We start from the raw sequence: 13,153 nt of genomic DNA on the forward strand, positions 1-13,153 counted from the left end.
TTCAGCTGACACTACATTCAATTTCAAATGTAGTGGCTTCAGCCTAATTTTCCAAGGAAAAGCTTTTCCTGTTTATTTACAACTGTAAGATTTTAGTCTGTAGCTACCTGATGTTTATAGACAGGAGGTTAGGACATTTGTTTACTTCACTACTTTTTAAAATGTAAGCAGGAAGGATAAATACTAGGCATAATCACAAATTCTGCTCACCTAATATTTATAGCAATCTCATCCTGGAATGGAAACTATCCATAAAACTAGCAGAGCGTATTTTTTACATTGAAGATGCTACTGCTGCAACATTATTGTTCATGTATTCTAAAAGTGCTGTAGGCAATGCTCTTTGAAGCCAAATGGCATAGTAACAGTGCAAAAGATATGTATTCCAAATTGGTTGTTCATGGAAAGAAGCATTTTGGAGTCTCTGCTATGACAGTGATGCTTAGTGATAAACAAAATAAACTTATAACTACAGCTGATAAAGCCAACAGTTATTAACACAAAACAAAATAACAGAACTACAACTACCTGAAGGGAGGTTGTAGCTAGGTGGGAGTTGGTCTCTTCTCCCAGGCATCCAGCAACAGAACAAGGGGACACAGTCTCGAGTTGGCTGGGGGAAGTATAGGCTGGATGTTAGGAGGAAGTTCTTCCCAGAGAGAGTGATTGGCATTGGAATGGGCTGCCCAGGGAGGTGGTGGAGGCACCGTCCCTTGAGGTGTTCAAGCAAAGCTTTCAGATTTTAAAGCTCTTCACAACCCCCATTGGGATTTGATAATAGCCAAACATGAATTCAAAATCTAGGTACTTGGATTTATGAAGTTTTATTCTAATTTAAAATGCAAATAGATCAGTATAAAATCTTCAATCACACCACATGAACTTTTGACTACAATGTGATGTCTGAGCTCAGGCCAGGCTCAGTGACAATGACCTAGACCAACTCCACTACAATGAATGGAAAGAGTCCTGTTTCAGTGAACAAAAATCACCACTTACACTATGCTAGAAGTGATTCCTTCTTTTTATCTAGGTTGTGATCTCCTCAGTTTGACACAAAATATAAAACACCATGTCTTCATGCACAGCCTGCAACATGCCTCTCAAAAATAATTGTCTTAATTATTTTCTTAATTGGGAATTGAGTAAGTATGGTTTACTCTGTGTTTAAAATTAAGGTTACTATTGCTTCTCACTACTGATATTGTGACATCTTAGAACTATTGTTGAAATAGGTTCTTCATTTGTTACCAGTTGAATATCTCCAAGTCATGGTTACTTACACAGGCAGAAGTCATACTTAGAACAAAAAGTATTTTAGCATAAGAACTTTAAAATAATAAACGAGGGAACTGCTACTCATTTCAAAATCAAAATCATGTGCATTGGGCCAAATCCTTTGCACCTCTTCAGAATGGATTGTTTCACCATGAGTGGGACATTAAAAAAGCAGCAGCTACTGTTAAATATTTCACTGCCACTCTGCTTACTAGAAATAATGAAAGGAGAATGGAACACCATGCTAGGGTGTTTCGTTTGATCTTTTTAACAAGCAGTCTTTAATTATGTAGGGTAGTTAAGGGAACAAAGTAGCCTGAACTATTTTGAGACTACAAGTTTCCTCAGTGTTCAGAAATTTGGCTTCAGGACAATTTTGCTGATAGTTCTGCAAAACTGTTTTGGTTTTTTGGCAGTTAGGCAATGGTTATAGTGTGTCTACATCTGGGTTTTAATCACAATGTCATAGCCACATTTTTCCAGTCCGGTGAAGCAAGAACAGGCACACAGATTTTATTTAAGATGTTTCTGACTCTGTGGAGGAGTTCTTCAACAGCTAAATGTACTTTAGCATTGTGTTGCTCCCAGACCTAAGAAGTCTCCAAACAAAATGGTAGCATTCAGCTCCCCCGCTGTAAAATTCATGTACATTAAATTCTGCCTAGCTGATAGGATGGAAATCAAAGACAGAAATTTCAAAGCAAGCTGGAGCAGGGAGCAGCTATTTGAAGTCCTCCTTACCTCTAAAAGCACAGGCCTCCTTGGTCACTGTGAACCATGCAGTAGCCAGGGGACTGGCTTGCCTTATTTAATTAAGTAGTAACATGATACCTCTTTTTCAGAAGGGCAAATAAATTCCAACAGCATGAAAGTAATAACAATCTGCATAGATGCCACGCTCTTTTCATCTATGAAAAAATTCATGTCAGATCTATAAACTTACAGAGAATTACTGCAGTTCTGCAGGTTCATTTAATCACCTCTTAGATATCCGTAGCAAAAATCTGAATTTCTATGGGATATTTCAAAAAATATACAAAATATATGTATTTTAATATTACAAGATTGCTCATAAAGGATGAGAAATTTTAGAGGGTCAAAGTTTACCATTTTTGCCTCAGCACACTACAGAAGACATTGATGACTTTATATTTCAAATTAATACTAATACTGAGTAATGCTATAGTTAGTCTCATCTTTTCCTGACATAGCAATTTTTCCCCATCATACTTAAAATATCTCATTTTAATGTATGAGACAATGTTCAGTTTTGAGCCCTAGATAGTAAATTGTGTTTATGAAGCAAAAGAAACCCTTGGAAATCACTGCCGTGCTCAAAATGTAGCAAATACCTGGCAGGAAGATCAGATTTTCAAGCTTCACATGGAAACCTTTTTGCATACAGTCAAATGTTATTATTAGCATCATTACCATTCATCCACGGTATCGGGCACTTAAATCTGGTTTTTACTGATGTGCAAATATCTGCAAATGGAATACCCCTACTGAGGTTCTAGAGGTTTTTTTAATCAATTTTTTGTATTGAGATTTTTTAATATTGTTGATAACTAAGAAGAACTTCTACATTTTACATTCTGATCTCCAATGTAGTGGCTTAGCACTAAGGAAACTTTAAAGCAACTCAAGTTCTTATAGATGCATTCATATTGAATTTATTTTGTCTCATTTAGTTTGAAAATAAAAATAGCTTGAGATAAACAGAATAGAAAATCACATTAATCTATGTAGATTAAAAGTATTGTTATATAAACTGGAAACATTTCACAGGAGTAAATTTGCAATATTGAGAAGATAGTTGTCTTTTGGAAATTTGAGCCTGGATTGTTGCACTGGATTAATTAATGTCTATTAAAATCAATAATAAAGTCACATAGAACACATAGTCTAGCTCAGCCAAAGAAGTGCAAATCTCACTACTTAAACTAATTTAATTGCTGTCTGTTTTTCTGTGATTATAGTGTCACATGTAAGTAGCCTAGCTACATTTCAGTTAATCAGCAGGTACAGCACACAGTCAGTGTGGAGATAAACGCAGTCTGATGTAGGATTAATTGCCTTTACTTTGGCTGGTAGGTGTCTGATTTTAGGTTCTTGGTTTTTTTCCACTTGGGTGTCTAATCTGTGAAATTTGCTCTGGAATTGAGAGCTTCAGGCACTGCAACACTCCATTTTGCAGAATATGAGTGTGGTTTTGGTCCTTAGTATGAGTAGACCAATCGTGGACTGCATCGGTATGCACCAACACTGTGGGAAAGGACAATCATATGCCTTCATCTGTAAACATTTTCAAAGGAATTGCTGCTTCTCTGGAAGAGAAAAGTTTTCCTTGTTGCACTAAAAGACATCTTTGTGAAAATCCTGAAGTAATTTCTTACAGCAAGAGATGATATATTTGTACAACTTCACAGAAAGAAATATGTCTATGGGTTATGACCACCAAAACAAAGGCAAAATCAAAGGGTGGCATAGTGTCTCTTTAGAGTGCTTATGCATTTGACTGATAGCTTTTCTCTGCATAAAGAGCTATGAAGACATGGCTGAGAGAAGGAGAAAGTGATACAGATAGCATCCTGCTAATAAACTCCATATTGAATGAGAGATGTATCTTTAATTGAGCAAAGATGGTATTTTCTTGGATCTGTCTTGCATCTGACTATTCAAATTTGTAGTCTGCCAAAATTACCATACTGTTTCTCTTTTTTTCCCCCATCAGAAATGGAAATTGACAACTTTTAGCAAAGAACAATGTAGTCAATCTGTAGTCAGGTAATTCCAGTTTACAATTAATTATTTCACTTAGCCAGTGTAGAGGAAGATTTTCTGATGCCTTGTTTTCTCAGATCTCATTTTTTTACAGCCGACTTAATCTGTTTTAGAACTGGCTCAAGAAAAAGCAATTTCTCATCTGAGCTGTACTCTCCCAAATGATAGATTTGGGATTTCAAGACCAGTACTATTACCAGTCATTTCTTAAAGTATTTGGAGAACCTCATCTCGACAGAGGTAAACAGGTCACAAACCTATCATAAAACTCTAAACGATCACAAAGTGATTTACAGTTCTGGCACTGAGTGCTTCACAGAGCAGTGGTAGTAAATATAGTTATTTGCACAATACGTTCTTCTGGGATTTGACAAAACTGCTTGTATAAAATAAAGACTGTCCCAGGCTCAGGCAGAAAGCTTGGCCCAAAGCAAACATTTTTGAAGATCAGAAGACTGAATAACTTGGTTTATTATATTCCAGTATGCCTTCTTATTTCTAGTAGAAGGTGGGAAAATCAACGCCACAAGAAAGGCATTAGAATGAAATAACTAGAAATTGCAGGCAATTGGAATGCTTCCAGTACAAAATAAACCATCTGTTTTATTCCCTGTAGCTTTTCCCCCCTTCTTTTCCATGGCCACCCAAATGTACACAGCTGCTTCTAGACTTTCCTTGAAATGATGGTGACCTTCCCCTTCCTCCTGAACCGCCCCCTTGTTCCAGTCGGTGTTAGCAGACACTGCTCAGCCTTTTTCTCTGCAGATGTAAATAGCAGTGGTGGTCAGCTGTTGTACATGTTTCGTGACATTACAAGGCATTTCAAAAGTACTGAAAGGTGGAATAAAATCTCATCTATGTACCTCTTTATTGTCAGAAGCAAGGAGATGCTATATATGTATATATAAAAGTATGTTCATTGGTTTATGAGAGGATTAAAATTGATTGCTTTTAACTCTGTCTTTAAAATCTGCTGCTTTCTATGGCTGCAATTGTGAGTTAGTCCAAAAATATTTTCAGACTGTATTCCTCACTGCATTTGGTATGATTATACTCAAAGAATAATCTCATTTTTAATAGATCTTTACAAATCTCTGATTTTAAAATTCTCAGTGAAAGATTCCTTTCTGCTTAAATCTCACCTGTTCTCTGTACATTCTATTCCCACTAGGTTCTTCAGGACCTAGTTGCTTTATCTAGCCTTGCAAATGAAAATTAATGCAGGGGCTCCAGTTAAATATTCAGAAATAGTGGTAGGGGAAACCTCATTACAACCCTAACCGCAGGGCAGTGCTTGGCAAAAGATCTGTTTTCATTGTTTCACCAATTACAGATTTCATGTTGCAGGAAGTCATAAAACTGAACTTCTGAGTTTTTCAAACAGGTAGGAGCAATATTTCTGTGGGTTTGTCACACGTGTTGTGTTGGTCCAAATCACATTAGACTGCTTCTGAGTATCAGCTTAACCATCTAAACTGGCAAAACTACTAATGGTTTAGAGCACACAAAGTGCTCTTGAGGAAGTCAGTAAATTGTGCCTAAATGTCTTCTCTGGGTGTGAAGATGAATGTCTCGTAGGGCCTAAATTAATTCACATCAGCTTTGAAGCCAAGGCAGCACTTCTCAGTTCTGTCTTTTCCCTTAATGGTGCAGCTTCTGAAGAGAGAGATTTTAGGTTGCTCTGAATCATTTATCTTTTCAATTTATATGTAGCAAATAAATAAGTACAATGCAAAGCGCTTGATAGAAGTTACTTGGTATTTCATAATATCTAATATGTATATATGCCTGTATAGTGCATCATTTCAGCTTAGACAGCAGAGAGGCAGGTGTCTATTGGAACACCTCCAACTGTTGGCACTCCATAGGCATGCTTCAGGAGATGCTTCAAGGCTGTTTCCCTACCTAACTGAGAAAAAACTAAGTTGTAATGTGACATGATAAATGAGACACCACTTCAGAATGGGAAAAATTGCAAAGGAGTAAATATATTTTATCTCTGTCTCCCTATTTTGTAGCCAATAGTACTAAGACTTTACTTGAATAGAAATTGTTATAGAGAAATATCCATGAGGAGTTGTATTTAAGAATAACAATTACCATACAAAACTGCAGGGAGAAAGTGTTGCTAGCAGATCATAAAAGCAGAACTACGACTGTAATAACTAACAAGGCAAAGCTATTCTCACAGTTCTCATCTATATGTTGTTTGACATGACTTATAAAGTAATGCTTTCAGTTACCACCAGCTAATGAATGCCATCCTAGCATGCATTTCTGCTGTTGCTTATTCATTAAATGAAAAGCTTTAAAAGTGTGTGGGTGTTGTCAAAGATGAGAAGTCAGATTCAATAGAACTAAAATCAAACCACAGCTTTTGAAGGCAAGTTCGTGGGTTTTGTGGGGTTTTTGTTGGTTGGTTAATTGGGAGGGGGGGTGGGGGTTAGGATAATGTGTATTCCTGCACTGTTTTCAAAGTGCTCATTTGATCAGTTCATTTACAGGTATACTACAGACCTCCCAGCAACATGTCTCTAGCTCTTTCCAGCACCACTGTCTCTGGAAATTCCCATTTGTGGGACAGAACCAAAAGGTCTCCTCTTCATTTTTCAGCTTTATGGCCATAAACCAGCCTGTTCCAGTACATTTAAAATGCACACTGATCAAATTAGTAATGTGGAAGAATGTTTTGTTCAAGAAGACACATACTAAGCTTAACTTAAACACACTGACTTGACATTACCCCTTTTCTTGAAAAGCAGTGTTCATTTGGCCTTCATCTAGATTTTCAGGGAAAAAAGTATGGGCTGTGATAGTGTCAGACAGCCCTCTGAAAGAAATAGTCAGAGCTGTTACAATCACAGCTTTCCTGGACAAAGTGACAAAGCAACATGTTTAAGGACATTGGGAAATACAACTGTTTCTTGTTTTCATACTCCTATGTAAACAAAAACTTATGAAGTGGAAGTTCACACTTTCTCACTGCAACTGCCAGAGAAAATGTTGTTGATGATGTAATAATGTTTTGCTACTATGCAGCTCTATTACATGTGTGTGGTTAGGCATTGTATAAAGATACGGTCATCTAATGGTCTAGGAAATATTCTGGGGTAAGTATTTAGGTAAACTTTGACACAATTAAATTTATTGAACATATTTCTACCTTCTATTTCTATTCTAACGTGTCTTCTGTTTGTGTTTTTTAATTAGAAGATAACAATGGATGGTCTCTGCAATTTGACAAACATTATACAAAGGACAAATATAATACGCTGAAATCTCTGTATGTGTTTAGGACAAAGACACCTGAATGTTGTAAGTAATTATAAATATAATATGTGGTGTTGTTGTTATGGATGATTCCTTGAAAGAAATGCATGGCAACATTCTTATGAGAAATAAGTACTGTATTTCCAGTCAAACAGAATTAGTGTCTCAGATGAACAAATGCACTGAAGTTAACTTCAGTTCCATTAAGAATGATAAATTTTCTGTAAGAGAACCATCAAATATATGCCAGTTAGGAGGGCAATAAAAACTCTTTGTCCAAATATATTAATAACATTTGAAAGATCATGAAATATACAGCTTTCAGACTAAAAAGAAGGTAGCATTCTTCCACAAGGGACAAAGACTTCCTGAGATAGTTTCATCTTGTTTTCATCATCTGGATAAAATCTAAAAAAGAGTCATGGATCATTTGTGCCAAATTCCTGTAATGCAAACCTAAATCTCAAGAGCTTTTACAAGCTCTTTTAAAGATGTCAGGAGTTAAAGTAAGTTTCTGTCCCTTTGTATTTATTGCTAGGACCTTCTGAGGTCTAAATCAATTACATTAAAATGTTTGCCATAATTTCTGTTTAACACAACCTAGTGGGTCTGTATTTGTGCTGAGTGCTCTTCCTTCTTTTCTCCACATCCCATCACACTATCCGGCTCACCTTTTGCCTCAACCATGTTCTTGTTCTTTTGCAGTAGCTGGTGCTGTGCCAGCAGAGTGTACCTGCCAAAGGCTGGAGATCTTCTGTGATGCTGCCAAGCTGCATGCTGTCCCATCAGTCTCTTCAAACATAACCATAATGTAAGTAGGGCAGAAAAGTGGACTCTGGCTCTGTTTGGATTTGACCATCAGTCTCATAACCTTTACACAACTACAGACTTAGATCTCTGACTGACTGATTGGCTCAGCTGGTGCAGTATCTCTCTGTTAACAAGTCCTTCAAAGTTTTCAGTACACCTTTTCCCAGCATTAAAGGAGAGAAAAAGAACTAAAAAAATCTGTGTGATCATCTAATGTGTGTACCAGTGGCTTGAGCAAGCAACAGATTCAGGAAATGTAGAGAAGACTTCAGAAGATATGCACTTTAAGACACAAGCCTTAGGAACTTTTCATTATTCTATGATACTGACAGTATTCCTAATCTGTACTTCTACCAATCACGTAAATAATCTTGAACTTAGTTGAACTACCTTCTTAACCACATCTTTTAAATCCTCCTTTAGTGTCTCTGAACATGCTGTTATTTAATTTGGTCTGGGTCATTATACAGATAGGTTTATGTAAGCCAGACTTTTTGAAGAGATCAGTGAATTGTTGCTCTTAATTTGCACATCTCTGTTTGGGAGGCTGCATGGTGAGCAAAGAGTAGCATTACATTTCCTTACCTGAGGATCTTCCCTGTGGAGCAAGGTTATGGATCTTTGCTCATATGTGGCTTAGGTTCATCTTGTTGGGTCCCTGTTCAAATACTACAATACTTCATAATGAAGATTCATGTGCAGTGTTAAATATGTACTTAAGTATGTATTTAAACTGGCTGTTAGCTCAGAGTTAGCAAAGACCTTTAGAAATAGCAGTGAGCCAGTTCAGCTGGCTTTTGAGATAGGCTGTCTTCTAATCCAGCCATGCCCTGAATGATTTTTATTCCTGATGGTACATTTGAGTTGATGCCCAGTGGAAATGGGAACACGCACACTGGGAAATAAGCTGTACAGGCATTCGAGGTTTGGGGGGAAAAAACTGTGATATAGTTCATATCTAAATCTTTTAAAGTATTAATTGACATTTTGTCTGTTGCTCTGGAGACATGAAAGAACGTTGGGGTTTTTTGATGATTTGGCTTACTGCTTAAGTAGATCTAAATACTCAGACAAGGAAAACTAGTGTATTCGGATGGTTTCATGGTGCTTTCGTTATTTAGCAGTGTGAAAATCACTCTTAATAAATAATAGAAGTGTCAGCACTGTAGAAAGCCGGGGGAGTAGTTTTACTGAGTGTATTTATTCCTACAGGTCTCTTCAGAGGAATCTGCTAAGGAAACTTGCTGCTGACGTTTTCAAGAAATACCAAGACCTTAAAAATCTGTAAGGGAGTGTTTCAACTTAAAATACCTATTTAGTGGCTTAAACATTCATCTTCTCATACAGACACACATACAGGGCTTATCACCTAAGTGACAGCTTTCAGTTTACACTTTTTGGATTTTTTCCCCCCTCCCCCCTAATTTATATTGGCAGAGTGCTGACTGTTAATTGTGTCTGAAGGAAGACACATTTATAATGAGCAATAGTAAGCTAAAATAAATTAATGTTAATCATTCCATTTATTCTCAGACCAAAGTTTGGAAATTTGGACTTCACGTTGACATGGAAAGCTCACTCACATGGCACTTGGGTTTACTCTTAATTATGCCTCATATCAGTTTGATTATATCCCAACCAGCCAAGTTCCTACGGCAAGACAATGCCGTGTTTATGTTTTAGGACATGTAATCTATATGGTGGTCAAAAATCATAGCCCTTAACAGCTTTACTTTGTGTGGGATTAGAGAAATAAAGAATCAATGAGGAAGAATGGTGCAGAGCTCCTATGGCACCAGTTCAAGACGCTTCACAGTCCTAGGAAAGTGCCCGAGTTTAACGCTGGTGGAAGCTGTGCTGTACTGCAGCGCCATCTTGTGGTCACAACGTTAACTGCCGCTACCACAGTAAATCCTGGGAGACACCTCTTCATTGAAAGGACTACATCCCTACCTCTCTGTACAAACCGTTTGTTTCTAATGCCAGCTTTATGCCTTTGTGATCGGTAATGGTACATTCCATAGGATCCTAGAATTCTAGAATGGCTTAGGTTGGAAGGAACCTTAGAGATCATCTACTCCAGCTTCCCTACCATGGGCAGGAATGTCCAGAGATCTCTTGAGCAGTGTTTGACACAAAGCTGTTTTGTACAAGCCAGTGACAAATTCCTTATTGCTTTTTAATAGGAACACATCCCAGGGAGGTGGTGGAGTCGTCATCCCTGGAGGTGTTGAAGAAAAGCTTTGGATGAGGCACTTAGTGCCATGGTCTAGTTGACTGGATAGGGCTGGGTGCTAGGTTGGACTGGATGATCTTGGAGGTCTCTTCCAACATGGTTGATTCTATGATTCTATGACAAGGATGTTCTATTAAATGTAATTTAATTCAAATTATTTATATTTAACTCTTATTTAGAAAATAACACTATAATGCCTTGAAATTACTTGAAAATGATTTAATGTTTGCAGTTGATAATATTTTTAACTCATTTATCAAAACATATAAAGAAAGACAGAGCAAAAAATTAGCATTCCTTAGTTCACAGAAGTTTAATATTTAACTATCATTTAGAAAATAACACTGTAATGCCTTGAAATTATTTGAAAGTGATTTAGTGTTTGCAGTTGATAATATTTTTAATGCATTTATCAAAGCATATAAAGAATGACCGAGAAAAAAATTAGCATTCCTTAGTTCACGGAAGTTTAATATTTAACTATCATTTAGAAAATAACACTGTAATGCCTTGAAATTATTTGAAAATGATTTAGTGCTTGCAGTTGATAATATTTTTTATTCATTTATCAAAACATGTAAAGAAAGACAGACCAAACATTAGTATTCCTTAGTTCACAGAAGATTAATAAGACTCAATTTACATATTTATTCTATTACCTTTTAATTGCATCATTTAGAAAATTCTCTGATACTATAAATGGAAAATTTGATTGTACATTTTAATTCAACATTAGTCATGCCAAATTTTGCTTTAGTGTTATAGCTGTGAAATGGCAACTGTCAAATTGAAGGTGTAACAACTTTGACAGCTTCAAGTATCACACGTACATTCAGTTTAGTTGATCAAATTTAACAGGTTATTGCTTTGACTTTCATAGAATCATAGAATCAACCAGGTTGGAAGAGACCTCCAAGATCATCCAGTCCAACCTATCACCCAGCCCTAACCAATCAACTAGACCATGGCACTAAGTGCCTCATCCAGTCTTTTCTTGAAGACCCCCAGGGACGGTGCCTCCACCACCTCCCTGGGCAGCCCATTCCAATGGGAAATCACTCTCTCTGTGAAGAACTTCTTCCTAATATCCAGCCTATACCTACCCTGGCACAACTTGAGACTGCGTCCCCTTGTTCTATTGCTGGTTGCCTGGGAGAATTATTGCCTGGGAGAATTATTGCTGGTTGCCTGTGTTTAGATAATTAATTGCTGTGTTTAAATCTTCTTAGGTATCTTCAAAACAATAAAATCAGAGCAGTATCTGAACGTGCTTTCAAAGGTTTATATAAATTGACAAAACTGTAAGTATTGCTTTACAAATATTGAACCAAAAAGCAGTGGGAAGATCTCTGAAAGTCACTGTGGACAACTCTTTTTTTTTTTTTTTTTAAATTTATTCAATGTTAAAAAGTTACAAAACTATCCAAATGTTTAATTCAGTGATTGAATTGAGAAAACAAATATAGACCTATACAAGTTTATGTGGCAGTACAACACTTTGAGCATTCACATAGGCTCTCTACTTCATTCCTATTCCCCACATCCTCATTATGGAAGAAGGTATTGTAGTTAACACTGCAGGCAGAGAGGGTGAACAAAGAGTAAAACCAAAGCAAGAACTTGTGATGGATAAAAATTCTGTAACGTTTTATGCTGGTTTACAGAGACAAACCAAAAATTATCAGTGTTGGTAATGAAAATAACACTTTTTTCTTTATTTTACAGCAGCTTTTTGAAAGGTTCTTCTAACTTTTAAAGAAAATGCTCAGTGAAAGAGATGACACATAAATTGCATTGTTTGGTACATTTTTCTGTTTCTGTAATGTTTTTTAAAAGGAAAACTTTTAAATGTTGTACCTCCTATTTTTCCATCAAGCGAGTATGGCTGATTATCTGTTATTACAGCTGCTGTTATTGCCTTCTCAGACCATTTATAGTGTCCCTCCCCCTTCATTTCTCAACGTTTGTAATTTTTTTCCATGATTATGGTATCTACATTTCTGACTAACATCCGTAGCAAAGACTGAATGAAATCCTGGGAACATTCATGGAATAAATTGCTTGCTCCGCAGAAGGAAACTGGGAAAGGCCTAAAACACAACACAGTGAAAATATTTAACTTGCTGTGTTTTCTTATGGATAAGATAAAATGTTCAGCATAATTGTTTTGAAAGGCCTCACTATAAAAGATTTCTGCTTTGCTCTCAAGGAAGGGTATGAAAATTACCATAATCAAGAAATATCATGATGAAAATTTCTAGCAGTAGTTTGATCTATTATCAAGGAAAAAAAAAAAGAAATCATAAAATTCATTTTCATTCAACTGATGCTCATTAATCATTCCATTAATAGATTTTTTTCTTGGATTTGTTTTAGATACCTGAGTAACAATAAGATAACCAGTTTGAAGCCTGGTGTCTTCGAAGATCTCCACAGACTCGAGTGGCTGTATGTTGGTTTCTCCTTTGTATGTTTATTTTATCAAGGGATAATTAAAGCATGAAAAATGAATACTTGGGCTGATTCCAGTTTTGTGCATAGCAGTACTTTATATTGCTGCACTTTAAGGTAAAACTCCAGCTGGTTTTGGTGAGAGCAGAAAGTAGTTCTTGGGCCTTAGTGGCTCCAGTGACTGACAACCTTCACAAAAATAAATTACATTTATTAGTAACCATTTGTTACAAATACATACATGAAAAAACTCAAGTACTGTAAAACAAAACCACCATTTTTAAGGCAGACCTTTCCCTGTGAATAGTGCTTGAAAAGTCCCAG

The 13,153-nt window shown here is 36.4% G+C and overlaps 1 protein-coding gene across 2 annotated transcripts in view; it reads left to right on the forward strand.

Moving 5' to 3' along the window:
* Positions 1-13,153, forward strand: part of RXFP1 (relaxin family peptide receptor 1) — a 42,525-nt gene that overhangs the window by 18,611 nt on the left and 10,761 nt on the right. The window contains exons 3-7 of one of the 2 annotated variants that reach the window (XM_064148720.1): positions 7,273-7,377; positions 8,038-8,143; positions 9,355-9,426; positions 11,608-11,679; positions 12,755-12,826. In XM_064148720.1, the coding sequence (XP_064004790.1) occupies positions 7,273-7,377; positions 8,038-8,143; positions 9,355-9,426; positions 11,608-11,679; positions 12,755-12,826 (427 nt within the window). The remainder of the gene's footprint in view (positions 1-7,272; positions 7,378-8,037; positions 8,144-9,354; positions 9,427-11,607; positions 11,680-12,754; positions 12,827-13,153) is intronic. The other variant, XM_064148721.1, reaches the window with a different exon arrangement.

Source organism: Pogoniulus pusillus, chromosome 9, assembly GCF_015220805.1.
Source record: "Pogoniulus pusillus isolate bPogPus1 chromosome 9, bPogPus1.pri, whole genome shotgun sequence".
NCBI lineage: Eukaryota > Metazoa > Chordata > Aves > Piciformes > Lybiidae > Pogoniulus > Pogoniulus pusillus.